General features: G+C 51.0%; 1 protein-coding gene across 2 annotated transcripts; it reads left to right on the forward strand.

Moving 5' to 3' along the window:
- On the forward strand, positions 1-27,907 carry OPRD1 (opioid receptor delta 1). 2 transcript variants are annotated; one of them, XR_008996943.1, is made up of 4 exons: positions 1-404; positions 22,973-23,322; positions 25,762-26,843; positions 27,413-27,907. XR_008996943.1 is itself a non-coding variant. In XM_036914273.2 (3 exons), the coding sequence occupies exons 1-3, from the start codon at positions 178-180 to the stop codon at positions 26,301-26,303; spliced, it is 1,119 nt and encodes a 372-aa protein (XP_036770168.1). In that variant the 5' UTR covers positions 1-177; the 3' UTR covers positions 26,304-27,907. The 2 variants fall into 2 exon arrangements, 1 of the variants encoding a protein (XP_036770168.1); XM_036914273.2 differs by having other exon boundaries at positions 25,762-27,907.
- The last annotated feature ends 6 nt before the right edge of the window (positions 27,908-27,913 follow it).

Raw genomic sequence — 27,913 nt, forward strand, 5'->3', positions numbered from 1 at the left:
GCGCCCGGGGCAGGACCGGTGCGGGGGCGAGGCCCGGAAAGAGGCGCGGAGGAAGCCGGGCGGCCGGGCTGCCGCAGACGGCGGCGTCGGGGCCGCGGCCTCGGCCCTTGGCGCGCCCCTCGCACCGGATCTCTGCGCCCAGGGCGCACCGCGGGAAGGAACGCGGCTCCGGCCGCCATGGAGCCGGCCCCCTCCACCGACGCCGAGCTGCAGCCCCTGCTCCTCGCCAACGCGTCGGACGCATTCCCCAGCGCCTTCCCGGGTGCTGGCGCCAATGCGTCGGGGCCTCCGGGCGCACGGAGCGCCTCGTCCCTCGCCCTGGCCATCGCCATCACCGCGCTCTACTCGGCCGTGTGCGCCGTGGGGCTGCTGGGCAACGTGCTTGTCATGTTCGGCATCGTCCGGTGAGTCCGTTGCGGGCAGGCGCCGCGGCGCTGGGCCCCGGGGTGACGGTGGGGACCGTGGGCTTGGGACCCTGACCTCGGATCCCGGACCCCGCATTTCCTGCAGGGGGCGCCCGGGGCGCAGGGGGGAGAACACTGCCATTGGGAGGAGGACTCTGGCTGGCATTCGTATCTGTATGTATGAGTGTGTGTATTTGATCATCTATTGGCACCCCGTTTCCCCTGACCAGGCGATGTAGGACGGTTCGGCGACAGTTTGTGTGCTTGTCACAGTTCGTGAGTGGGTGATTCTGTTTGTAAAACCTCGTAGGGGTGGGCAGAAATGCCTGAGGTGCCATGCCGTGTGGGGAGACAGCTGTGTGTGAGCTGCCTATGCAGGAGAGGGCGTGTGCGTGCCACGCTGTGGGGGCACCTACCAAGTCACAGTTGGTGATCATCTATCGGGGTCCCTCTGTTGGTTTGTGCTTGTCCCACACTGTTGGTTTGTGATTCTTTGTTTCCTGGCAAACTCCTGAAGCCCTAGAGGGAGGACAGCATCCCGACTAGCTCTGGACCCTTGTCTGTGTGCATTTGCTAATGCAGAGCCCATGGTTCCCTGGGGGGGGGGGAGGGGGCAACGGCTGTGGGCCCGCCAGTCAGTTCTCCGCTTCCTTCCCCAGTGGTCCCAGCTCTGGATGTTATTCAGAGAGGCTTCAGCTCCTTGCAAAGGTAGCAGTGGTTTACTTGGGCTGCAGTGGTGTTTCTGTTTTCACCTCAGGAAGCAAAGTTCTCTTCTTGGTGTCTCTGTACAGTCCTGGGACCTTCTCAGAGCCTAAAACATCATCGGCTTGCCCAGAAGCAGCCTTCCTGATCCAGCTCTGCCAGCTCAGGCATGGGCAAAAAGGATAAAGGAAACTCCTATCCTTATAAGCACAAAGATTCCCTGGTGTTTACTGTTAGTTGGAAATGGGTCGTGCATGCTGGTTGACCAAGGGCACAGCCCTAAACCTCTCTGGGCTGTGGTGGCCACCAAGGGCAGATGACAGGTTGTGGACTCAGAGGTTGGCGATGTGAACTGTGATCTCAGATCAGTCCCCAGTGCCCGCCACAGTGGGGACCCCAATTGCTCTGCCCCACCATCCGCCCAGTGGGCCTCAGTTTCCCTGTCTGGAGAATAGAGACCTAATCTCCGTGGTTGGGAGTATGAATCCTGGAGTATGGGGCTTCTACAGGGCACAACGTGGTGCACTGGAGCATCGGGTGGGCGTGTGGCTGTTGAGGGAGCTTTGGCATGGATGATCTCTGGGGCATCTTTGCTCCTCAGGAAAGGGTGGCAGGCACAAGCCTCTAGGGCATCACCAGCCACAGTGGGGAACCTCCCCAGCACAGGCAGGACTGGTCTTTGTTGTGCATTTTGGTCATTTTTGGCAGGAATTCTCCCCACTTCACCTTCCAAGGTAGTGCAGGCTGTAGAGTTGGGCCAGCCCTAGTAGTAACCCCAGCCCCGCCATGAGCTGGCTCTGTGACTTAGGTAAATCACCTTGCCTCTTTGAGCCTCAGTTTCTTCATCTATAGAATGGGGTAATAATAGAGCCCTCTTTAACAGGGTTTTGGTGAGTTGTCAGTGAGTGTGCACATATAACACACCTGGCCTGGTGCCTGGACCCAGTAAATGGAAGCTGTCTGTGTGATGAAGAGGAGGAATTTTCCAGATCCTTCAGAATCCAGTGCCTTTTAAAGAAGGGAGAGTGAGGGAGGGGCATGTCCTGAGGTGAGCCTGAGGGAGCTATGATTCTGAGAATTCCAGGTTCCTGGCACATATGCTGTATGGGGAGCTCCTGGTGCTAAGTCTGGGGAAAGCTGAGTGTCAGTGTGCTCAGTACTATTTCCAGCCTCTTCCTCAGAGACTCTGGCTGGTGGATGACGAGCATGGCTCCCCCCTACCACTGAGCCAGGGGAGGGCCTCTCACTTCTGAGGGTCCACTCAGGGAAGGCTCTGGGCCCAGCCTGCTAGGGGTGCTCCCAACCCCCAAAATCGCCCTGTTTAATGCATCTTGCAAGGAGCATAGCTGGCCCTTACAGGTCCCCCCGTTGCTAAGACATTTCCCAGTAGACCATCAATGTGATAACTATGTCTGAGTCTGAGTGATTTAATCCTCACCTACAACCCTGTGGGATAGGCATTAGAATCCCATCATTATCAGCTCTTACAGATGAGGAATCTGTGATTCAGAGAGGGGTGGGGTGACTTGTGCTCCTAATGTCCCACAGCTAGCACTAGACCTGAGGCTAGAACCCTGGGGTTGTGACCCCAAGTCCAGAATTTTCCCAGAGCTGCCGGGTTCATGCTGGGCCTCAGAGCTCCCAATCCTGCAAAGGTGACCCTTTGTCTTCTTGTCTCCCTCCCCTCTCTTGCCTGGGCTGGGGTCTGCAGACCCAGGGTCCCTAGGCCAGGAGGGATCCCAGTGAGGTGACACAGTGCAGTGGTAAGGGTCATGGCTGGGGGTCAGGCAGTGCCTGCCCTCAGTCCCAGCTCGGCCATGTCCTAGGGGTGTGGCTTTGGGCAAACAGCTTAATTTCCCTGAACCTCATGTCTGCTTTTATAAACCTGGGGTGATCGGGATAGGTTATTGGGCAGATTAAATGAGATCATGCATGTAAAGGCCATGGCACAGGATACATAGTAGGTCCTCAGTGTGTGCCATGTGCTATGATTACCTGCACCCCTGCAGCTGCTCCAGGCAGGCAGAGCCTGTGGCTGTGAGGCCTCATCTGTTAGGTTTTCCACCTTGGGCCCTTTCCTGCTTCCTACATCGTCCACACAGTTACTCATTTGACGAGGATTTCCTGATGCTGACCCCAGCTTGCGCTGTGCAGACTCTCAGCTTAAGCGTCTGCACAGCCACTGGCCCCTAACACAGCCATGCCCCCTGGAGCCCCTGTTTAGTTACAGCTCCAGGGACAGTCGCAGCTTTCAGGAGCTGTGAGGGTCCAGGGGAGGTACCTGACCCAGCTTTCCAGGCAGAAGGAACAGCAAGAGCAAAGAAAGGCTCAGCGGGTGACTGAGAGCTGCAGGGAGTAGACAGGGAGGTTCCTGAGAGTGCCAGGGGCTGGGGTGGCAGCGACCGTGGGGAGGCTGCAGGGACAAAGGCAGGAGGCCTTGCAGGCAGGTGTCCTTACCGTGGTTGTCAGGAGCAGGAGCAGGAGCGGGGGCTGTGTGCTAGCTTTGGCCAGGCCCTGGAGCCAGAAGGGCCTCAATGGGAAATCAGAGAGGCTGGCTTAGGGTGACAGAGAGAGCCGTGTGACCTTGAACGGGCCTCAGTTGTCCCCTTCCTAAAATGGAGTGCCATCAGTTCTACAAGAAGGCGGGAGGTTGGGCAGATGCCCGGCAGGGAGAGCAAGCAGCAACCCTGGCTGGTGTTTCTGCTGCACCTCTGGCCTTGCCCCAGAGCCCGCCGCTTCCCACGTCCTGGGTTCATTCCCTGAGGAGTGTGTGTGACTCACAGACACACTCGGGTGAGTTGGAGGGGTACTGAGGAGCCTCTCCTGAGCCTCTGCCACATGCCAGAGACTCCTCCTGGCTGCTTGACAGCCCTGCAGTGGGGGCTGTTGATTCTCATGTATAGATGAGGATGGGAAGGCTTGGAGGGAGCAGGTGCTTCTCACAGTCAGAAAGGTGCAAACCTAGGTTTTTCTGACTCCAAGGCCACTCCACATCCACCCTGCCGCTGCTGACCAAGAGGCACGTGAGGAATGGGGGCGAGAACTGGTGATGTCTGCTCAGACAAGGGAAGAACAGGGCTGGGGAGGAGGGCAGACTGCTGTCTTCAAACCTGGGGCCTCTGTGTGGGGTAACAGCAGTTGAGAGCCAACCAGACTGGCCTGGGATCATGTCCAAGCCATGCCATTTACTAAGAGTGTGAGCTTGGACAATACAGGCACAATGTCTCTGAGGCTCTGTTTTCTTATCTGTGAAGCGGGAGAAGCATTAGACTCTCCTGGGGTGGTTATGGGATGTTTATGAGGCACGACCTGAAGGACTTCAGCACAGACCCAGGCATTTGGTAAGTATTCCATAAACGTTTTCTGATCATGTCTTTTTTAGAAGAGAATGTGACTCACTTCTCATTCATTTGATCAACACTTATGGAACCCCAGAGGAGCTAGAATGATAGGGTGGATGCTACAGGGAAACTTTATCAGCCCAATATTGGAAATATTCTTTTCCTATAGAGACAAAACAGAAGCTGGAGACTATATGGAGAAGTTCAAGCAGAGACAGACATCTGTAATCTCACCACCCAGAAAATCCTCTAATACAAAATACATTTTGGTGTATTTCCTCCCCATCTCTCTCCTTATATGTGTGTGCGTGTATGTTTTAATGACACACCATTGAAATAATGATCATACTATATGTAATGTCTTGTAAAGTCCTTGTCACTTAACATTATATCATGAGTGTGTTCTTGTGTTATCAAACATTCTTTGAAAACATGATTTTTGCTGGCTGCATCATACTGAGTGTACTCTACTTGGTGGGGGGCTCACATTATTTCCAGTACTATGCTGATGCATAGTAACTTAATAATGCATCTGTGAACATTCTCAAATGCTTATGTTTGTGCACATCTCATATTATTTCAATAAGGAACTTCCCAACAGCCAAAGCTTTCCAAGAAGGTACGGACTGCTGTGCAACACAGGGAGCTTCCCACCTCTGAAGGTATGCAAGAGGACGCTGGAAAATGCCACATAGAGGTTTGGTACAGATTTGGGTAGAGAGAAGATAAACATAATTTCAGGCTCCTTTCACCACAGCTGAGATTGAGAGAAGAATGCTTCTCAGATGCTGTGATCTCAGACTCACCTTCTCTCCTTCCTGGCAGATGATGCCTGGAGGCTGTGCAGGGGCAAGGCATGGTTTTATTAACCTCAGAGTCCTGGGACTCCAAATCCAATTGGCTGTCCAGAAGATCATAACATGCACAGAAAGAAGGATAATTGTGAGCTGGAGCAGAAAGCCTGGCTTAAATTAGCAATTTACCATCATGTAGACTGCAGTGGCCTCATTACCAACTGGGGAATATGGGGAGTCTGGGTTGGGTTCTATTGATTTATAGCTCTCAGTGCAGCTGCACAGACCAACAGCTTTGTCTCTGGCAGGGGTGAGTGTGTGCAGAAGGAATATTTGTCTTCTACAGCTTTCTGAGCCTTCTTGGTAAATGGAAAGAATTTAAACTTCAAAGTCCTGTGAGGTTAAAATGCTCCATTCAATAAACAGAACACAGGGAGAGGCAGAAATGGCCTCACTTCCCTCCCCTGCAGAAGTAACCTTTTCACCAAGGCATCGAATTTTCAATCATGGGTATGATTTTCTTCACTGAACACTTACTTTGTGCCAGGTACTCTGCTTAGAGATGTATACAGATTATCCCATTTAATCTTCCCAGAATTTCGTTGCTCCCATTTTATAGATGCTGAAACTTGGGGCACAGAGGAGTTATCACATGCTCCAAGTCCCAGATTTTGATTGAAATCAGGTCATCCTGACCTGAGAACCCACATTCTTAACCATTTTCCTGACTTCTGTCACCCTGCAAGTCAAGTTCAGCCCCTCTGTTTTACAGATGAGGAAACCGAGGCCTGGAGAGGTCCTGTGTCTTTTGGGTTAGTGGCCAGGGCAGGACTGGAACTTGCCTGTCCTAACCCCTTGCCCGCTCCTACATCTCTCTCCCTACTTGGGGTCACCTGGGCTCAGGGAGCGCCAAAGGGTGGCTGGAAACAGTGGTACTTGGGAGAATAAGAAGTGGGTTCCTGTCCAGAGCAGCCAGGCTGGGAGCCACTGACACCACCAAATAGGCCCAAAGAACCCCACGTTTCTTGGGGGCAGGGCCAGCAGCTGGTGGGGCAGCCACATCCTTCAGAGATTGGGGTTCCAAGCCAGGTGTGCTTCTCCCTGGCTGTCCACCCTTGGGCTCACCTTACCGAGCTTGTTCTTCATCTGTGAAGTGGGGGTGTGAGAAAAACACCGATGGCGCCGGGCTGTGGTAAACATATTCAGCAGCCTCTCCTGAGTACCAGGCACAGTTCTACGGGCTAGGCAGCATCAGTGATCAAGACAGCCCCTGCCCTCATGGAGCTGGCATTCTGCTGGGGAGAAGATAGACCGTTAATAAATAGACATAAGGCCAAAGCTGTAGGCAAGGCAGTCAACTGCAACAGGCATGAGGAGAGAGAGTGGCGGGGCTGCGGTTGTGCGTGGTGACTTCGGGGAGGAGAGACAGCTGAGCAGCGGCCTGTTGCTGGGAGGGTGTTTTAGGCAGAGGGGCAGGGAGATGATGTATGGTCTCAGTGCAGGGCCTGGCCCAGAACAGGAAATTGTTGGCAAAAATGATGCCATTTGGCTGGTTGCCCAGCACTTGGGAACCAGGGGCAGGGATTAAGCCAGGGGAGAAAACCTGCTTTTCCTGGCCAGCCCAGATGCCCCTGCAGGACAGACGGAGATCATCTGTTTCCCTTGGTTACAAAAACTCATCCTCCTGAAGAGCTAGGAAATGTCCCACAGGAAGTCATTTTTCCATTCCTCCCTGGGGGGCAGGAGCAGAGCCAGCATGTGGCCCGAGGGCTTCCTGCCAGGAGGGGCAGGTAGCCACAAGACACTTCCCTCCACCTGCTCAGGCCTGGTCGTCCCAGATAAGAGAGGGTTCAGCAGCAAAGCACGGCATATTGACTCCACAGGACTTTACATCAAAAATAGAGCTGCCGACCTTTCTTGAGTGAGGACAAGGTGGCCAGCTCTGTGCATATATTAATGCTCCCAACTCTGAGGTCGGTACCCTGTTTCTGTCCATTTGACAGATGAGGACATTGAGGTTCAGAGAGAATTCACTTGCCTAGGGCCACAACTGGTAAATGCGGTCAGCCTTTGAATTGAGGCTCCCCTGACTCCCAGATCCCATGTGTGCAAAGTGTCCACAAAGAAGGTCAAACCCATGCTATCTTCTGATTCCAACTGTGGGAAAATGACTTTTTCATACAGCCAGGGATTAGGAGAGACCATAGAGCAGGGCAGACTTATTGTAAAGTTATTAAAATAATAAGTTGCTAATAAATGAAACAAAAGTGAAACTGGGCAGTATGTCCAGCAGAGGGAGATGTAAGGAGTAATGCACAGCATGGCCAAAGGTCTAGAGGTGGGAAACCCGGACTTTTCAGAACTCCTGACTTGGGGCCCTGGTTCTGTCCACTCTGTTTACTTGGACAAGCACCTTCCCTCTTTGGGTACAGTTTCCTTCTGGGAGCAAAATGGAAATGTACTGTTACCCATTTCCCAGGGTGGGTGTGAATCAAAGGAGAGTATTTGTAAAGTGCTCTGCTCAGGGCCAGTCTTGCCCAGTGTCCTCAGAGAGTTTTCCTTGGGGGGGACATGAGGCAAGCTGAGTGGCAGCCACACAGTCACTAAGAAGGATGAACTTGTGGGCAGTACTTTTACGTGGAACTGTGGGATTGGAAGACTTACCTGGTGATGGTAAGCACTCAAACTAATCAAGACTCCACCAGTTACAACTCTGGCAGAAATGAGCGTGTGCTTCGGCAGGTTACAAGGCTTCACACAGGAGCCCTTATGGGCAAAGTCCGACTTAATGTCCGCAACACTCTGGGGAGGTGGGAGCGATTTAATGTGCCTCTTTTACAGATGAAGAAGCTGCGGCTCAGAGGTCTAAGACTTTTGCCCAAGGACACCAAGATCAGTAAGTGTTTGACTGGAGAACCCGCCCTCTCTTCATTTCATCACAGGGCCTCTCGCACATTTGAGCCCCCACAACCCAACTCAACAGGGTTGTCCATCGACCTTTGCCAGGTGAGGCCGTGTGGTCCCCTGGCACCAGCCTGCGTCCAGAGCATGGGCTTTCAGGTCTGGGTTAGCCAGGGTCCTACCACAAACTAAGATTCACAAAAAGAACCCCCCAAAAAAGGAAAGGAGATATTTCAAGGACTTGGTTTATGCAAGGGGGTCTGGCTAGGTAAGTCTGAAATTGGTAGGGCAGATTGGAAACTCTCCAACGAGAGCTGACACTGCAGCCAGTGCACTGGCAAAATTTCTTCTCTTCCCCTAGGAAACCTTAGTGTTGCTCTTCAGGCTGCCCCTTCTTATCAAGATAATCCCCTTGAAGTCAACTGATGGTAGATATTAACCACATCTACAGAATCCCTTCACAGCAACATCTAGATGAGTGTTTGGTTATTTGGTTAAGTAACTAAGTACTAGAGCCCAGCCAAGCTGACACATGAAACTAGCCAGCACCGTGTCAGACAGACCTGGGCTTGAGTCCTGGTGCTGCCTGGAGGCACACCTGTCGGCTGTGTGACCTTGGGCAAGGTTCTCTTCCTCTATGAGTCTCAGTCTCTTCATCTGTCAAATGAGGAGATAGTGCTTACCACAGTCATTGATGTGGCTTAAATGCAATGATGTAAATCGAGTGCCTTTGTCCAGCGTCTGTCCCTTAGAAAGTGGGGAGGCGCACAGAGTGGCTGGTCATGAGGCTGTTGTCTAGTGGTAGTGTGATGCCTGCTCCTGTGTTTGCCTTCCCTTTTACACTGGTTGCTCCTGGAGGGCAGGAACTCTGCCCATTCGTCTTCTATCCTGTTTCCTAGCTCGATTCCCGACCCTAAGGAGGCGTCACTGTTTCTTAAATATCTAGTTGGCACTTTGTAATGAGATTCACTCTGTGGAGTTGTTGGGATCTGTCACAGAAATCCCCCAACTCTATGACAAGAGGGAAAGAATATGTACAGGACCTCGGGCCTCTGTGCTCTCCAGAGTAAACCCTTACTTGTCAGCTTCATAAATCTTGCCTCCAGGGAGCCTTCTTTGATGCCCTCAGGCCCAGAGATCCTCTTGGACCCTCTGTGTTCCCAGTGTCCTGTGTGTCCTCCATCAGAGCAGGGACCATACACTTTTCCAAACACTTGGTCACTCATTTCTCTTCCCAGATGAGCAGTGTCAGGTAGGGAGAGAACCCTTTGTTTAAAGCTGGTTATAGACCCCAGCGTAGGGTCCCAGACTCAGACAGCATGTCACTAGGTGTTTGTGGGAGGGACATGTCCTACCTCCAGAGACCTGTGGGCTGACACGCCACAGCTGAGGAACTCTGCTTTCCTGCAGTCACTGTTGTGTCCGGCTGCCCCATCCCTTGGCCCACCCATCTTCGCCAGAAGCAGAGCCCTGGTGATGGAGAAGAGCTTCTCTCCCCTGGCTGCCATGAGCATGTTGTGGTTCTTGCACTGAACTGCGTGGGGCGTCTGCCCTGTTCATTGCTGAATGCGACCTGGCCGGCCTCCCAACTCATGTTTAGCTCAGGGTCCTGTATGTCTGTGTTCCAGCCCTTAATCTTCTCCTGTGACATGCTCACTAGGCCTCCTTATAATTAACCACTTTCTTTCTTCGGGCTCTGCCAAAACTGACAGCTAATTAATTTCTGGCCATTTGCCACTCCTGTTAAATGGTGGGCAGGGACATAGCTTGCAGCCCTGGCTGCTCAGTCGGGCTTGTTTTGCCAGTCAGAAGAGCAGCCACCCCTTGTCTACAAATAGAGGAGCCCCAGCTGGACCCCGGCTGGCTGGCAGTTGCTTTATTTAAGCCCTTTGTTCCCCACAGTGGGCCGAGCCTTTATCATCACTGACTGCTATAGCTGCTCCTTGGCGGCCTCATTTGTAAAACAAAGGGATTGAACTTGACACAGAGGCAGAAGGAGCCGGGTAAAGGTTAGGAGTGTGGGTTCTGGAGACTGAGGGACCTGAGGCCCAACCCAGGCCCTGCGCCTCCAGCTGTGAGTTACTTCGCCCCTCTGAGCCTTAATATCCCTCACTTGTAGAATGGGGATAATAACGCTCACTTCCTCTGCAGATTCAATTCCAATGGGATAATGACTGTATATTTGGCATTTATTTAGCAAGGCAGCTGGCATGGTGCTCAGTAAATACTCTCACCAGCCATTGTTCTGTTCAGTGCTAACGGCCTATATTCCTGATGAAAAAAGTCATTTTTCTGGGAAAACTGGAAAGTGGAGCAATTTTAACAGACAAGTCTTCTGTGTTTTAGACCATGGCTGGCAAGATGATTAACCCCCCTTATTAGTTTTCCAGGGCTGCCGTAACAAATTTCCATAAACTGGGTGGCTTAAAACAACAGAAATGTACTCTTCACAGTTCAGCCGGCCTCCAAGTCTGAAGTCAGTTGGGTCCACGCACCCTCTGAAGGCTCTAGGGAAGAATCCTGCCTGGCCTAGCTTCTTGGGGGCTGCCAGCGCTCCTTGGTATCCCTAGGGCTTGTAGCTGCATAATTCCAGTTTTTGCCTCTGTCTTCCCCATGGCTGTGTTCCCTCTCTGTGTGTTTCCTCATGTGAGGTCACCAGGCATATTGGATTTAGGGCCCAGCCTAACCTAAGTATGATCTCATCTTAATGAATTATATCTGCAAAGACCCTGTTCCAAATAGGGTCACATTCTGATGCTCTGATGAATTTTGAGGGCACCTGTTCAACCCAGTACACTCTGCAAGGTTCACTTTCCTCCATATGAGGATGATAATAGCAGCAATTTTGTAGGGTTGTTGGAGTGATAAAATGAGATAATCTTTGTAAACGTCATGGTGGAATTCACTAGAAACATCAGGCCAGTGAAAGCCCTGAGTCAGTGTAGCTGCTGAGATAGGAATGGTGGTGAAGGTGATGACAGTGATGGGCAGGGTTCCATCCACGGACCTACCCACCCCGGTTAACCCCTGGACATGGGGATCTGGGCTGCAGGCGTCTACTAAGACCCCAGGGCCTCGGCAGGGATTCTGAGGCCTTGGACAGGAGGCCTTTTCCCTTTGGCCTCTGCCACCTTGAACTCTCACTGAGACTTAGCTCCTGGAAGGCAGCTTGGAGAAGTGGAAAGAATCAGCCTCCAGAACTCAGGAAAATCAATGATGTGTGTAAACTTGTGCAACTGTCTTTCTCTCTCCAGGCCTCAATGTCCTCATCTGTAAAGTGGGAGAGGAGGTTGGAACCCAGCGTCACAGCCTCTTCCAGTGCTGAAGGTCCAGCACAGGGCTTGGTGTCCCACCCCAGGGGGGTCAGGGTACCTAGGGCCAGCATGGCAGTTGGGAGCCTGTGACTTCCCAGGCTGCTCGGCAGGTGTCATTATGGGCCCATTTTCCTTGTTGGACAAGAAGAGAAGCCACTGTGACATGTGTGTGCCAGGCAGTGTGCTAGGGACGTCATAGGCATGCACTCATTCGATAGTCACCACACCCTGACAAGATGGAATCATTATACCCAATTCACAGAGGAGCAAACTGCAGCTCAGAGAAGTTAGAACTCACCCCAGGTTGTACAGTTAGTTGGAGGCCGAGCTGGGCCTCACCTAGGTGTGTTCAGGGCCAAGTCCGTGCTCCTCCCTGGCCTGCACCTTTTCTCTATTCATCTCCCAGGGATGCCACAGCAATGAGCGCAGACTGGACAGCTTAAAACAGAAATGTATTCTCTCACAGTTCTGGTGGCCGAAAGTCCAAAAAGTGTCTGCAGGGCTGCACTCCCTCAGGCTCTTAGGAAGAATGCTTCCCCGACTCTCCCAGCTCCTGGGGTTTGAGGCATTTCTTGGCTTGTGGCTGCATCCCTCCAGCTCCTGCCTCTGTCTTCCGATGGCCTCCTCTTCTCCCTGTGTGTCTTTTACAAGAACACCTATCATTGGAGTTAGAGCCCACCCACATAATCCAGGATGGTCTTACCTTTAGATCCTGAACTTATGTCTGCAAAGATCCTTTTTCCAAATAACGTCAGTACACTCACAGATTCTGCGGCTTGGGACCCGGGCTTGTCTTTTGTGGTGCCACCATTCAGTTACTACAGTTATTAAAGCCTTGCTGGGACAGTCTCTGTTGAGTCCCTGGCACGGTGTGGATATGGGAGCAGGGGATTCCTGGGGCAGTTTAGAAGTAGAAGGAGACGAACAAAGTTGTGAACTGTGGAGGCCACCCTGGGGGCCATGTGTGATGGGGTGTTGCTTAAACTGATGTCCCACCAGCAGTGGTACCAGTGAGGTCAGAAACCACATCTGAATATGGGGGTAACAGCCAGCCGTGGGGCGGAAACCTGGGAGCTAGGCCACAGAGGCTGGCCCTGCTGGCTGGGGCATATGTCCACATTCATGGATTTGAGGTTACAGATCCCACAGAAAATGGATTTTGCTTCACTCCCTCACCTGGAGGATGGGAGAAGGCCAGGTCTGAGCACGAGCTTTATGCCTGCAACATGACTTGCCCACATCACCTTCGGCCCCCCGTTAACCTCAGAGCATGGTATCATCTTTACTCAGTCACATTCACGAAGGCACCAGGACAGAAATGGGGACACCAAGGAGTGGCCTCCTGGTGCTGACAAGGCAGCGAATCAATCAGCCATAACAGCTAACACATACTGAGCATTTACTTGTTATTAACTCAGGTCTCACCACAGCCGGATGAGGTGTGTACATTAGTATCTCCATTTTCCAACATGTGGAAGGGAGAACCAGTTTAGATTCTGTGATTCCATGAGCAGAACCAGGAAAAATAGTGGCAGGAGAGAAGGAGGCAGCCTTCAGCTAGAGAGAGAGAGAGAGAGAGAGAGAGTGCGAGAGAGAGTGAGAGAGAGAGAGAACTTACCCTGTGAGTTGTCCCAACAGTGGGATGGACTGTGCCCACAGGTGGTGGGCGCCCTGTCTCTGGGCATACTCAGGCAGAAACTGGCTGGCCATTTGTCTGGAGTGCCTTAGAGGGAATGCCCTCACTCTGGAGGTTCCTTCTAGTACTGAGACTCTAGGAATTTTTCCTAAGGAGACCATCAGATAGTTGAGCGCACAAAGATGTTTATCACAGCATTATTTAAAATAACAAAGTGGAAGCCAGCCTGTATGTCTTTCAATAGGAGATTTATTAAGTAACTTCATTCAGGAGCTGTAGTATCTATAAGTGAAACTAGATCTAGCCCACAGTCTGTTTTTGCCTGGTCCTTGAGCTAAAAATAGTTTTTACCATTTTAAATGGTTGAAAAAAATACATATGTGACAGAAATTTCATGTGGCCTGTAAGTCTAAAATATTTACTTTCTGGCCCTTTGTGGAAAAAGTTTTTTGACCTCTGGACTAGAATAATAGTACCAAAAATTATATTAACTTGTATCTATGGAAATAGAAAGATGGTCACAGTGTATTTTTCAGAGAAAGATATGTTTTATATAACAGTTTTAGAGCAAAATCCCATTTATATTAAATAAGGTATGTGTGTTCGAGTGTTATCCATAATGATGGTCTATAATATATTTAAAATTTTTTTATTAATTATTTTTTATTATTTATTTTATTATTAAGGTATTATTGATATACACTCTTATGAAGGTTTCACATGAAGAAACAATGTAGTTACTACATTTACCCATATTATCAAGTCCCCACCCATACCCCAATGCAGTCACTGTCCATCAGTGTAGTAAGAGGCCACAGAGTCACTGTTTGCCTTTTCTGTGCTGCACTGTTTTCCCCGGGATCCCCCACACCATGTGTACTAAACATAATACCCCTCAGTCCCCTTCTCCCTCCCTCCCCACCCACCTTCCCACACCCCTCCCCTTTGGTAACCACTAGTTCATTCTAGGAGTCTGTGAGTCTGCTGCTATTTTGTTCCTTCAGATTTGCTTTGTTGTTATACTCCACAAATGAGGGAAATCATTTGGCACTTGTCTTTCTCTGCCTGGCTTATTTCACTGAGCATAATATCCTCCAGCTCCATCCATGTTTTTTGCAAATGGTAGGATTTGTTTGTTTCTTATGGCTGAATAACATTCCATTATGTATATGTACCACATCTTTATCCATTCATCTACTGATGGACACTTAAGTTGCTTCCATATTGTGGCTTTTGTAAATAGTGCTGCAATAAACATAGGGGTGCATATGTCTTTTTGAATCTGAGAAGTTGTACTCTTTGGGTAAATTCCTAGGAGTGGGATTCCGGGGTCAAATGGTATTTCTATTTTTAGTTTTTTGAGGAACCTCCATATTGCTTTCCACAATGGTTGAACTAGCTTACATTCCCACCAGCAGTGTAGGAGGGTTCCCCTTTCTCCGCATCCTCACCAGCATTTGTTGTTCTTAGACTTTTCGATGCTGGCCATCCTTACTGGTGTGAGGTGATAACTCATTGTGGTTTTTATTTGCATTTCCCTGATGATTTGTTATGTGGAGCATCTTTTCATGTGCCTGTTGGCCATCTGAATTTCTTCTTTGGAGATGGTCTGTAATATTAAGAGTGCTTTTTAAGTTGCCATTTTTAAATGATTCTGTATTGTTCAAACATTTTATAGTGAGCAGCTGTTATTTCTGAGATCTCAAAAAAGCATCTGGGAATACTGATACTCATACTCCAGCAATCTGTGCTGTTGCAATCAAATGAGTTTTGTTTAGAGGCTGAAGCCATTTTGCTCAGTTTTGTTCCTAAGGTGCCACAAGGTCAATCAGACTGAGGGTTGTTGTTCTTGTTGCTATTGTTGTTTTTAGGTCTCTTTCCCCCACTGTGACCCCCATGGACTATTGTGCATAAGTGGAAAAAATAACCCTTGTTTATTTCAAAACAAATCAGCTGTTTTGGATAAATGATCTGACATTTCCTTCACCACAGCAAAGCTGAGTCATTTCAGATTCAGGGCAAATATGGTCAGGCCCAGGTGCCCTTCAGGGAACCTGGGCTGTTCTAGTTGAGGATAGAAGGGAGGTGGGGAGGAAGGAAGGAGAGAAGGAGGAAGGGAGGAAGAGCTGTCCCAGTCTGAGCTCTTTGGGTGATGGCTGGTTCCTTCCAAGGATCAGACATCTTGGCAACTGGGGTACAGCATGAAGGCGACACTGTCCCTGCCCAAAGGATGTCCCAGTCTCGTGTGGGAGACAGACTCGGAGACATTCATTCATTCACCAAAGGTGTTTTTGAGCACCTGCTTTGTTCTAGGCACTGCCGTAAGTTCTAGGTACACAGCAGTGCTTAGGAGACCGAGACTAGATGTCATGCCTTTGAGGTGTCATGGTTTAGTGGTCAAAGAAAGTACGTGAGGGGTGCACAGAGTACTTTGGGTCCACAGGAGAGAAGCTGAAACGGAAGTCAAGAGGACGGCACTGGGGTATAAGAACAAAGCAAAAACTGAAGGAACAAAACAGCAGCAGACTCACAGAACCCAAGAATGGACTAACAGTTACCAAAGGGAAAGGGACTGGGGAGGACGGGTGGGAAGGGAGGGGTAAGGGGATTAAGGGGCATTACGATTAGCACACATGATGTGGGGGGGAGACGGGGAAGGCAGTACAACATGGAGAAGACAAGTAGTGACTCTATAGCATCTCACTATGCTGATGGACAGTGACTGTAATGGGGTATGTGGTCGGGACTTGGTAATGGGGGGAATCTAGTAACCACACAATGTTGCTCATGTGATTGTATATTATGATACCAAAATAAAATAAAAATAAATAAAAAGAGGAAGGCACTGGGGTTTCAAGGAAGAGCTCTTGGTTTGAATCTCCGCTTGACCTCTTTCTGAGTCTGCAACCTCAGGCACGGTCCTTTGCTGTTCTCTGTAAGTTGGGAATAATAAATACTATCTACCCCATAAGGGTGCTGGGACATTTTAATATAAAATGCTTTCCCAGTGCCTGGCACATAGTCAGTGTCCAACAAATGTTTATTGTCTGTTAAAAAACAAAATGCAGTTGTAAAGAGTACATGAAATCATGCCTGAGAAACACTGACCACCAAGTTGGCCATAAATACGGTTGCTACCCCCTTGTGACCGGGAGTGTTCACTTTGTTTTGAATTGACCTCTCCGCCTTCCCCCGCTGGGCCCCATCATTGTGCCGGTGACATTGTTCTGATGTTTGTCTGTCTGTCTCTCCCCAACCCAACCTGGACTGTGAGCAGTTGTCCCCACACCCCTGGACCATAGCAAGGTTGAGGAACGCGTGAAAAACGGATGGAATGCCAGAGAGCCAGCGCACTTCCAGACCAGTGTGCTCCACTGGGTCCTGGCCTCCAGACCAGACCCCTCCCCCACGGCCAGTGTGTGCAGAACCACTGCGCGTGCCCAGGAGGCTGGGGGACAGTGAGCAGGGAAGCCCAGCCCCAGGTGGTTGGTAGCGTGGGCCCTGGGAACCGTATCTAAGTTCGAACGCTGTCACTGCCGCTTCCCAGCCACGTGCCTTTGGGTGAGCCGTCTAACGTCACTCGCCTGAACGAGGATGGTGTGAACGCTCACGGTTGCAGTGAGGAGGAAATAAAACGGTGCTTTGCCGTCTTTGGCACAGTGCTTGGCACATGAGAGGAAGGACACCCAGAAACTATTGCCTAAAGAAAACAAACAACCCACCCAAGTCAGATCAGTGCCCTGGAGGCCTTGCACAGAGGAGGGAACTCTCCATTCATCTTCTGGCCGCCCGGCTTTAAGATGTCAACAAGCCTAACCAAGTGCCCCGGGTTTGCCTGGGGGAGAAAATTCCTACTAGGAGCTTACTTGTCAGCCAAGAAGCCATGCTCTGCAGAGGCCCCGGAATATGTGGGGATTTAATAGGCTTTAGTCACAGAGCAGAGCTAAATTGTTATCCAACTGAGAGAAAATTAATGGAGGTGGTGATGACCTTCTCTGCCAATGGGGCTTGTTAGACAGAGCTTGGAATGGGTTTAGGGTTCCAAAATGAACATGGTGGGCCACTTGGTGCTTTGTATAAAGGAACCTCACCGAGGGCTGAGAAGGATGGGTGGGAGCAAATCCCCCAGCAGCTGCCTAGATCAGGATGAGCTAATGGGAATTTGGACCTAGAAAAAAAGCAGAGGGTTTCCCAAGGCATCTCAGAGTCAGTAGAGATTCATGGGAGCTTCCCATCTTCACCCCATGGCTGGGCCCAATGGGTGAAGAGTAACTTTATGAGAAAAAAGCAGAAACATATCAGGGGAATAAACCAACAGGGCTGCCAATTCTTGTCTGCATTCTGGTCAGTAAGCTAGATGCTTTCACTAGTCTTGGCTCCTAAAAACCATGATCACACTGAGATTACCAGTGAGGAAACAGGTTCAGAGAGGTGAAGTAATTTACCCAAGATCACACAGCTAAGTATATTGAGGAGCCAGTATCTGAAAGGCTCTTAAGAATTCCCTCAGCACACTCTTATTATTATTGAATTGTGGAAGTTCTTTTTCTTTTGTTGCCTGTGCTCTTGGTATCATATCCAGGAGATCATTGCTAAACCCAGTGTCACGAAACTTTTCCCTTAGGTTTTATTCTAAGAGTTTTATAGTTTTAGCTCTTACATTTAGGTCTTTCATCCTTTTGAGTTAATATTTCATGTGATGTAAGATAAGGGTCCAATGTCATATGTATAATTTTTGAAACAGAAAAAGAAAAGAATTAGAGATCAACAGTAGAGTTTAAGGGGTGGGACTATAATAATTTATCTTTCTAGAAGTTCAGTCTCTTACCCACTCTTGCTTTGCCCTCCATCTAGCCTCTACACAGAGGTCAAGTGATCTTTTAAGAAATACACATAAATCAAAGTATTTCACTCCCCTGCTTAAAATCTCCAATGGCTTCCTGCTGTACAAGTTCAGAATAAAATCTGAATTTATGATGGCCGAAAGGTTCTGCAAGATTTGACCGCCTGTTGCTTCCTCTCTGGCTCACTGCCATTTACTAACACTTGATTTCTGACCATTCCTGCAGCTCATCAAGTTCTTTCCTGCCATAGGCTCTTTGCACATGCTGTCTTTCTGCCAAAAACAACTTACTTCCTTATCTTCACATGGCTGATCCTTCTCCGTCTTCCCAACCTGGCAGAAATGTCACTCTGTCTGTCAGCTGGAGTTGCAATAACAAAATACCGTAGACGATGTGGCTTAAACCACAGAAATTAATTTTCTTATAGTTCTGGAGGATGAAAGTCCAAGATCAAGGTGCCAGCATTGTTAATTTCTTATGAGAACTCTCTTCCAGGCTTGTAGAAAGCTGCCTCCGGCTGGGTCCTCACTTGACAAGGAGAGAGAGAGAGGTGGGGAGCAGAGGGCAAGAAGCAAGCTCTCAGGTGTCTCTTCTCAAAGAGGTGCCAATCCTCTCATGAGGACCCACTTGCAGTGACCTCATCTGAGCCTAATTATCTCCCAAAGGCCCCATCTTAAAATACTAATACATTGGGGGCTAGGTCTTCAACATGAATTTGGGGGGACACAATTCAGTGCGTAGGGCACATCCGCAGAGAGGCCATTGTTGACCTGTGAGTCGAGGCCAGGTTCCTTCCACAAACACCCCTCCCACTCCTCTGGGTCCATCACCAGACCCTGTTCCTGTCCTTCATGGTAGAGCAGCAGTAGAGGGTAAGTATGCATTAATTAATGCAGCAGTTTGTCCAATGTCTGCCCCTCCTAAGGCCATACGTTTCAAGAAGTCAAGCTGTCACCTTCACTCCTGTATCCCTCACACAGTGCCTGGCACATACCAGGTGCTTGACTGGAAGAGCAAACAAGTCTCAGCTTCTAAGTTTACATTCCTTGACTTTTTCACCATGAGCGGTGGGGGAGGAAGGGAGGTAACAAGCGCTGAGGGGCAGTATAGCAAAGTCATTACTGGGTGTTGGCACTAGACAGCCTGAGGTAGATCCCAGCTTGGCCACTTGCTGGTCATGGGACCTTGGGCAGGTCACTTCACCCCTTGTGCCTCCATTTACGTTCCTTAAGAGATGCCAACCCGTATTCGGATGACGGAAAGCAATTCAGAGAGGAGCACCAGGCTGAGCAGGGGTGAGACAGGGGACTGAAAATGTGGACAGGGGATCAGTTATACAGGAAACAGTGAGATCTTTAGGTCCCCCACCCTTGTACCCTGTACAACCAGGTGATTCCCCCCCCCAACTCTGCAGGAGGTCAGTGTTTTTTTCTCTAGAGAAGGTAGCCTGGAGGAACTCGGACATAGCAGAAACAGAAAGGGTCAGAGCAAGATACCAAATGCAAAATGGGGAGACCCCCAGACTCCTTTTCCACTTCCTACCAGATCCTGACAGCCAGAAGTGTGCTCCCTGGCAGGAGGTGGAAGGAAGGCCCCAGAGAGGAGACCTGCAGACACTGATATTTAGATGTCCCCCAATGTAAAAGGTAGGGCATTGCCCAGTCCCCCCTACAGTGAAGCCCACCAGTTGATAGGGGCCCTGCAAAATCTCCAGGACTTTTCTAGATAAATCAAGAAAAGAGGGAGGCCATAGAAAACAAAATGTTTGTAGCAAATAGCATGGAGCAGAAGGAAACACAAAACAAAATTATTAGGAACCTCTGAGAGATAAGAGAAGATATTGTATCTATGAAATAAGATTCTATAAATGCTATATAAAAAAGGAATATGAAGAAAAAGAAACAACACTGGGAAAATAAAACATAGGAGCCAAAATAAAATTTTTAAAAGTCAATAAAAGGTTGAAAGATAATGAAAAGAAAATTTCCCAGAGGATGTACCAAAAAGACAAAGAGATGGGAAGTAGAAAAGATCAGAAAACTAGAGGATTCTGGGAGAGGAGCCTGCCCACGCGGAATGCCAGCCTGAGGAGTATGGTTTTCCTCCAGATGGCAATGGGAGCCTGGAAGAGTTGTAAGCAGTACAGTGTCCCAAATGCATCTGTCTTTTGTAGTAAGCACCTGACTTACCTGGATGCTGAATAATGCTAATGTGATGCAATTACATCGGGCAAAAAGTCAGTACTATAACAAGAACAGGTGCCCCTCCATTGCATCCTTCCTTGTTCCTCTGTCCTGCACCCCGGGGGCAACCACTTTAATGTTTTTAGTTGTTCTGCTAGTGATTATTTCCATAATTCTAAGTAATATACTTGCATGGCTACTGTGGGGGAGAGGTTTCTGTTCCCCATGGAGCTGATGAGCCCTAGCCTAAGACACTCATGTAACAGACGTCTGTTGAGAGCTTGCTATTTGCCAGGCACTATTGGTAGGCCCTACGGTACAGCAGGGAACAAAACAGACCAATTCCCCGGGCCTCAGGGAGCGTACATGGGCGAGAGAGGCAAAGGGAGAGCAACGAAGTGTAAGTTAGACGGTGGTCCATGCTTTAAGGAGAAATGAAACAGCTTAAGGAGAGAGTGATGGCGGGGAGAGGGTACCTCAGATAGGGTGGGCAGGGGTGGCCTCTCTGAGGAGGTGACATTCAAATAGAGTCCTCATTAAATGAAGGAGTGAGCCTTGTGAAATGTGGGGTTCCAGTCAGAGGGAACCCCTGTCCAGAGGCCCTGAGGTGGGATGGGCTTGGTGTGTCCAAGGAACTGCAAAGAGGCCCGTGGGGCACATCCTTCAAGGGGAAGGTTCTGGGAGCCCAGACAGAGAAGTGGCTGGGCCAGGTTGTGGAAGACAGAGGGAACTTCGGTGAGCCACTGGGGGTGTTGAGAGCAGGAGCACAGCATGGTTTGCCTAAGGAGGCCAGCAGGCCAGGGCTCTGCCAGCCAGACGCTAGCCGTGGCGGTCCTGGGAGAGAGCTCCTGGGGCTCGGCCTGGCAGAAGCGCGCCTCTCAGCCCGGCCTGGACCAGCGACAGCAGCTTCCTCACCCACTTCCCAGCACCCCAGCCCCCTCTGGGAATTGAAGGATCCTCACAAATCAAAATAGCAGGCAAAGAACAGCCTCTAATTGTTCTGCGTAAAAGAAGCAAAATTAGACGAGTCAGCTGTGGGGTTGAGACCACCTCCCACACAGCTGTGATCCGGCACCGGCACCGCTGAAGACAGACTTCCTGAGACTTGCGATTCTGCTGTCTCCGAGCAAAACTTTTTGCTTCTCCAGTCCCAGGGCAAATGACAGCTATTTTGGGAGGGAGTGGGACAGATGCTGGCTCTGGAGGACAATGCGTGCGTCAATTCTTTTAAAACCAGAAAAAGCCTGTCTTTTCATGAAGGAACAGCCTTAGCCGATATGAATTTGCTCAGTCACTCAAAACACATTTGGGGGCCACTGCAGCACCCTGGGTGCTGGGCGACTGAGAAGTGAGAGCGCAGGGAGAGCGCTGGTCTGGGAGTCAGGAGGTCTAAGTTCTCCCTTTGGCTCTGCTACTATTGCTGTGTGACCCTGGGAGAGTCATGCCACCTCCCTGGGCCTCAGTTTCCCATCTCTCCCCAGTATGGGCTTTAGGCTACGTAATGTTCCTCAAGCTTTAGAGTCCGTAAGAATCACTCGTTTTGTGTGTGTGTGTGTGTGTGTGTGTGTGTGTGTGTGTTAAAAATGAAGATTTCCAGACCTGATTTCCAAAGATTCAGATTTCACAGGTGTGGGTGGGGTCCGAGAATCTGCATCCTCACATGCTTTTCTAGTAATTCTGCAGGGAATCCTTGGAATACACTTTCATAAAATCACTTCTCAATCTCTCAGGGCTCTTCCTGCTCTGAAATTTGGGGAGCTGCTCAGGCAACCCTTCTCTCGGTTTCTCAGGTCACTCCCAGGGCATGAGGAAGTCTTGCCCCTGCCTTGGTGTACCTGTGTTTCTGCAATGATCGCGCTGCACTGGGACAGTCTGTTTCGGTATATCCAGCCTCCTCCAGGCCACCTGGTGCCCAGCCAGGCCCTGGTACGGGGGGCATGACTGTAAATGTAGGCCAGCCAAGGGGCCGGCTGCAGCACGGGCAGCTGTGTGAGGCAGAGTGCGTGGAAGGACGTTGGAGATTTTCAGGTGCAGGGCTTGGTTGTAGACATCTGGTTTGGACACCTGGTTTGGATGTGTGACATTGTCACCTGCTCCCCTTCCCCACAGCTGGGTGACTCCAGCTGCATGGAGATAAGAAGGCCTAGAGAGGACCACAGGAAGGACTGAGAGCCCCGGTCTTCCACAGAGGACACCCCAAGAGGTCTGAGGCTCCAGCCACTCTGCTAGTCAGAGTCCCTTCCTTAGAGCTGGCCACTTATATTTCCAAAGGTCAGTGGCAGAGGTTGAGCACCAGGTCACGCTGGTATAGCCCCCAGCTTCATTCTTCATACATGAAGACTAGTAACAGCTGTCCTATACTGAGCACTTACCACACTTTGGGCCCAGGGCTAAGTGCTGTATTGTCCCATTAAATTTCACAGCAACCCTATGAGGCTGAGAAAAGAACTACCGCTCTCTTTACAGTTGTGAACCCCGAGGCTTAGAGAGATCAAGTTACTAGCTCAGAGTTCCTCAGCTAATGAATAGTAGAGGCAGGATTAGAATTTAGACCTCTGTTCCTCCAGAGCCCAGCTTTATCTTTAAACATATTGCTTAGTGCCTCTCAGAAGATAAGGGTTTTTCCTAAAATACCTTCTGCCAAAGTCACCCACAGCCAGAGAAGTCCTTCTGTATCTGTTATAGTGGAAAGGAGTAGTACAGAAGCAGACAGTTCAGGTGCCACCTCTTGTTCTAGTTCCACTTCTGCCCAACCTTTTGTGTGACCTTAAGCAAATCATTTTACCTCCCCGAGTCTTAAGCAAAACTGAAATCTGTGAACAGGGAACAATTACATATGCACTTCCTTTTAAGGTACACTAAGATGAAGACGGCCACCAACATCTACATCTTCAACCTGGCCCTGGCAGATGCCCTGGCCACCAGCACGCTGCCCTTCCAGAGTGCCAAGTACCTGATGGAGACGTGGCCCTTTGGGGAGCTGCTCTGCAAGGCTGTACTCTCCATTGACTACTACAATATGTTCACCAGCATCTTCACACTCACCATGATGAGTGTCGACCGCTATATTGCCGTCTGCCACCCTGTCAAGGCCCTGGACTTCCGCACACCCGCCAAGGCCAAGCTGATCAACATCTGCATCTGGGTCCTGGCCTCTGGTGTTGGCGTACCCATCATGGTCATGGCTGTGACCCGCCCCCGTGGTGAGTGAGGGAGGGAGTGTGGTACAGGCCACTGACCACAGGAGGCGGCACACAGGCCTCTGTGGGTTTGCAGGCCACCTAGCAGGGTGCATATAGGTGGCTCACCAGTGGAGGTGTAGATTGCTGATCAGTGAAAGTACGGATGGCTGGCCAGTGGGAGTATGGATAGTCAACCAGTGGGGAATGAGTGGCTGGCTGTTGTGAGGATGAATGGCTGGCCAGTGTCAGATGGCCAAGGAGATTTATGGGTGGGATTATGGGTGGTTGATCTTTGTGCATGTAGCAGCTGGCCAGGAGTATGTGGATGACTGACCTATAAGGAGATGGATGGATGGACAGCAAATGGGTAAGGGTGCCACTGACCAGTGAACAGTGGAGGCCACAAGATCTGCAATCCCATCCCAAACTCCTTTCTCCCCCAGCTCGAAAACCATTGGCCCAGATGACCCAAGTAAGGCCTAGAGAATGACCTTTAGAGAATGACAGAGAGGTGCGTTTCCTCAAAGTACACTGGTGATTAGTACAGCAACTACTGTATTAGGGTGGCTGCTGTAATCACAATCTCCAACTCTCAGTGGCATAACACAGTAGAAGTTTATTTCTCACATCACAGTCCGATATGAGTAAGAGGAGGAGGGGCTTATTCCACACAGTCTGTCAGGATCCCAGGCTCGAAATGATGGTGTTGAATCCTCCACTACTGACATCTGGCCAGCAGATGAATATGGAGAGGGTATGGCTAGAAAGCACAAATGCTTTTAAATATTTTGGCTCATCTTTTCCTAGTGGTAGCTGGTCATATGGCTCCAACTTGATGTAAGGAAGTGGGAAAAATAGTTAAGCAGGTTGCCAAAGACACTGGTCACTATCTGAGCCACACTCTGTTGCGGGGTGTCAAGAAGATAAAATGAGGCTACAAGTGTAAAACACACAGGACAAAGCCTGGCTCATTGCCAAGGTCCAATAACTAGCAGCTATTAGAATGACTAAGCCCATGAGATAGACAAGGCCGGGACACCTACCTCCATTTGTCTATAAGAAAACCCAGAATCAGAGAGAGAAGGTGATTTGCTTAGGGTCACACAGCCAGGTATTTGGTAGAACTTGGCCTGGAATCCAAGGCTTATGCCCTCATATCTGTTGCCTGTGTGCATGCACCCCTGGGGTGGAGATTTGCAGAGGATTGGTGCTGTGGGTGAGAGAGGGGAACAGGCTTGGTGGGAGGCTTCTTGGCCACCCTTGATCCTCACAAAGGTAGACCCCAGCCTCTGAGCAATTGGCCTCAATTCAGCATCTGGGCCCCATTCCTCACTGTCAACCTTCAGTTTATGGACCATTAACTGCAGCCCTGCTGGAGGCCAGACCAGATGGGCCTCCTCTCTCCACACACACACTCCCCTAGGGTGTACCATCAGCTCTTGTTGCTTCTCTATGCTACTAGCTATCTGATCTTAGACAAGTGCTGTTCTCTCCAGGCCTAGTTCTGCCATGGGTACAGGGAAGCCCCTGGACTCGGTCATTCATGAGAGTCCTGCCAGCCTGATTGTCTGTGTCTCCAGTCCTTGTCCCCTTCTCACAACCCTAGGGCTCCAAGCCCACTGAGTGGCTCTTTAAATCCCAGAATCCCAAGAGATCTTGGGAGTCCCCTGGGTCAGCCTCGGGCCTATATCTGAATCCCACAACATCTGCTAAGGTGTGCACCCAGCCCAAGCTCACACTCCAGGAATAGGGAGCTCATTCAATCTGGGGTGCTCTTCTTATCTCTGGCCAAGTCTGGCAGTCAGGATGTTCTTGCCATTAAGCTGAGATCTGCCTCCCTGGCCCAAGCCCTGACCTCTGAACTCCCACATGTATCCTCCCCTCTGCCCTGTGCATACACCAAGAGTTTGAACCCCACAGGGCTAAATGCTTGCATGTCCCAGCCCATTGAATTCTCACAACTCTATAAGCTTTAGGTACTGTTATTAGTCCCAAATTATGGAAACACTTGTAAAGGTTGAATAATATGCCCAAGGTCACACCACACAGTCAAGAGGGCCTGAGTCCTGCTCTTAACTCATGTTCTCAGTCTTAGCAGTATTGTCCCCATTGTAGCTAGTTTGGAAATGGGTGGATGTCTTGAGTTATCGCAATGACTGGCATTTAGTGGGTTTGGACTAAATTATGTCATTACTGCCAGGGAGGGATGTAGAGGCTTATAAAGGGACTGGGAGAGAATATAGAAAGCAGACCTCCTAAGTTAGGGCCAATTATTCTGGGGTCTTTAAGGGTGAGTAGGTGTTCTGCACTTGGAGAACATTCCAGGCAGAAGAATTATCTTGAGCAAAGGGCAGGAAAAAGTGTGGGACTTGAGCAAGCTGGAGGAGGGTGGGCTAGAAGGCAGGTTCCCTTAGGCCTGAAAGCCCCTCACCTCCTGTCTTTCTTTGTTTCCCCCGCCAGACGGGGCAGTGGTGTGCATGCTCCAGTTCCCAAGCCCCAGCTGGTACTGGGACACGGTTACCAAGATCTGTGTGTTCCTTTTCGCCTTCGTCTTGCCCATCCTCATCATCACCGTGTGCTACGGCCTCATGCTGCTGCGCTTGCGCAGCGTGCGCCTGCTGTCGGGCTCCAAGGAGAAGGACCGCAGTCTGCGGCGCATCACGCGCATGGTGCTGGTGGTGGTGGGCGCCTTCGTGGTGTGCTGGGCGCCCATCCACATCTTCGTCATCGTCTGGACGCTGGTGGACATCGACCGCCGCGACCCGCTCGTGGTGGCTGCGCTGCACCTGTGCATTGCGCTCGGCTACGCCAACAGCAGTCTCAACCCCGTGCTCTACGCCTTCCTGGACGAGAACTTCAAGCGCTGCTTCCGCCAGCTCTGCCACACGCCCTGCGGCCGTCCGGAGCCCGGCAGCTTCAGACGCGCCCGGGAAGCCACGGCCCGCGAGCGGGTCACCGCCTGCACCCCGTCCGACGGCCCCGCCAGTGGTGCCGCCGCCTGACTGGGCCTGGCCGGCTGCCGCGCTGCCCTCCGCAGTGACCTGGACTCCCACCGAGTTCTCACGGGGGCGAGGGCCACGACGTGGGACAGGGCAGAAGGAGGCCGGGGCGGAGAGCTGGGCCCGGCAGGGGGTGGGCCTCTGGTCTGGGGCGGGACAGAGGGGAGGATGGCGGGGCGGGGCCTCTGGCTGAGCGCCCGGTCCGTGGCTTCGGGCTGGGCGGGAGGAGCTAGCGACTCCAGGGGAGTGGGACGGCGGCTCCGGAACTGCGCTGCCGAACCGTCTCTGCGGGGGGGCGGGGCCTAAGCCTCGGGGCAGCTTCGGGTTCTCGCCCGGAGCTGGGCTTGCGGGAGTGGGCGTCCTACCTGACACCGGCAGATCCTGGGCCCAGGACCCAGGAGGGGCAGTGGTGGGGAGGGTACTAGCTTGAGAACTGAGCTGCAAGATCGGGCCTCTGTGTAGTGGGGAGGCGCCTCCTCTGGGGGCGAGACGGAAAGACAGATCAGTGAGTCGTGGCTGCAGTTCAAGATCTGGCTTTGAGAGGTGTGTGTGCAGGGAATGGGGCCTCAGTTCTGGGGTGGAGTCCCAGGCCCCGAGTTCTAGCAAGAGGTGGGGCTAGTGGAGGCCCAGGTCCACCTTGAGGTCTTTATGAAGAGAAAACGAGAGAGGAGAGAGACAATATACCTCCTCTCCCCTCGACAGCCATTTCCTCGGAAGGGCAGGGATGTCTCCTCACTGAAGCGGTGTCCCCAGCACTGTCCCAGTGGGCTGTGGGATAGGATAGTGGAGCAGGGCGGGTGGCTTCAGGATAGGGTGATGGGGCAGGGCTTCAGTCGGGGTAGGGTCCCCAGCCCCGAACTCTGGCTGGGCTGGGAAGGAGCAAGGACCTTCCTGGCAAGGGGTAATGGGTGGGTGGGTGGCTTTTGCTTTTAAGTTAGGTCCTCAATCCAGAGGGCAGATGCTTTCTGGAGGTCCACAGGGGCTGGCTCCTCTGGCCCCGGTACTGGAGGACAGAGGAACACACTTACATGGATAGTAAGTGGAACTGGGACTTGGGGGGAGGGGGGACACTGGAAGCACCAGTGTGGACTTTTTCTCTTTCCGGCGTCTAGGTCTTGGGCCCCCGATAAGAACCTCCAAGAAATCCTCGCTCCCTTCTCCCAGCATCTGGCTGTGCTCAGTGTGTCCAGTGTTTCCAGTGAACTGAAACTACCCACGTGGGGATGTGACTCTGAAGGAGCTTGGGGGAAGAAGGCTTTTATAACTGCAATGCTGGGGTCACAGCAGGCTCCCCAGGTCTCCTGGCTGCCCTAGCTGACCCCGTCAAGCTGCTGAGGGTAGGGTCTTCCCAGAGCTGGGCACAGAAGTTTTGCTCTTCATTTGGCATTCTTTTCAGGCACCCCCGGATCTTTGCTTCCTCCAGTATCAGGGTCTGTCCTTGTTCTCTGTGCCTCCCCCCTTGCTTCGTCTCCCCTCTCCCCCCTCGCAGACACTGCCTCAGTCACACACCCTTGACTCCCTATTGAAGCAGTGTGCTGACATCCTTGTAAAAACAAATTAATTTTCTTCCCTTTTTGGGACAGATGGAAAGAAATTGACGTCTTTGTCTAAAA

This window comes from Manis pentadactyla, chromosome 4 (assembly GCF_030020395.1).
Source record: "Manis pentadactyla isolate mManPen7 chromosome 4, mManPen7.hap1, whole genome shotgun sequence".
Lineage (NCBI taxonomy): Eukaryota > Metazoa > Chordata > Mammalia > Pholidota > Manidae > Manis > Manis pentadactyla.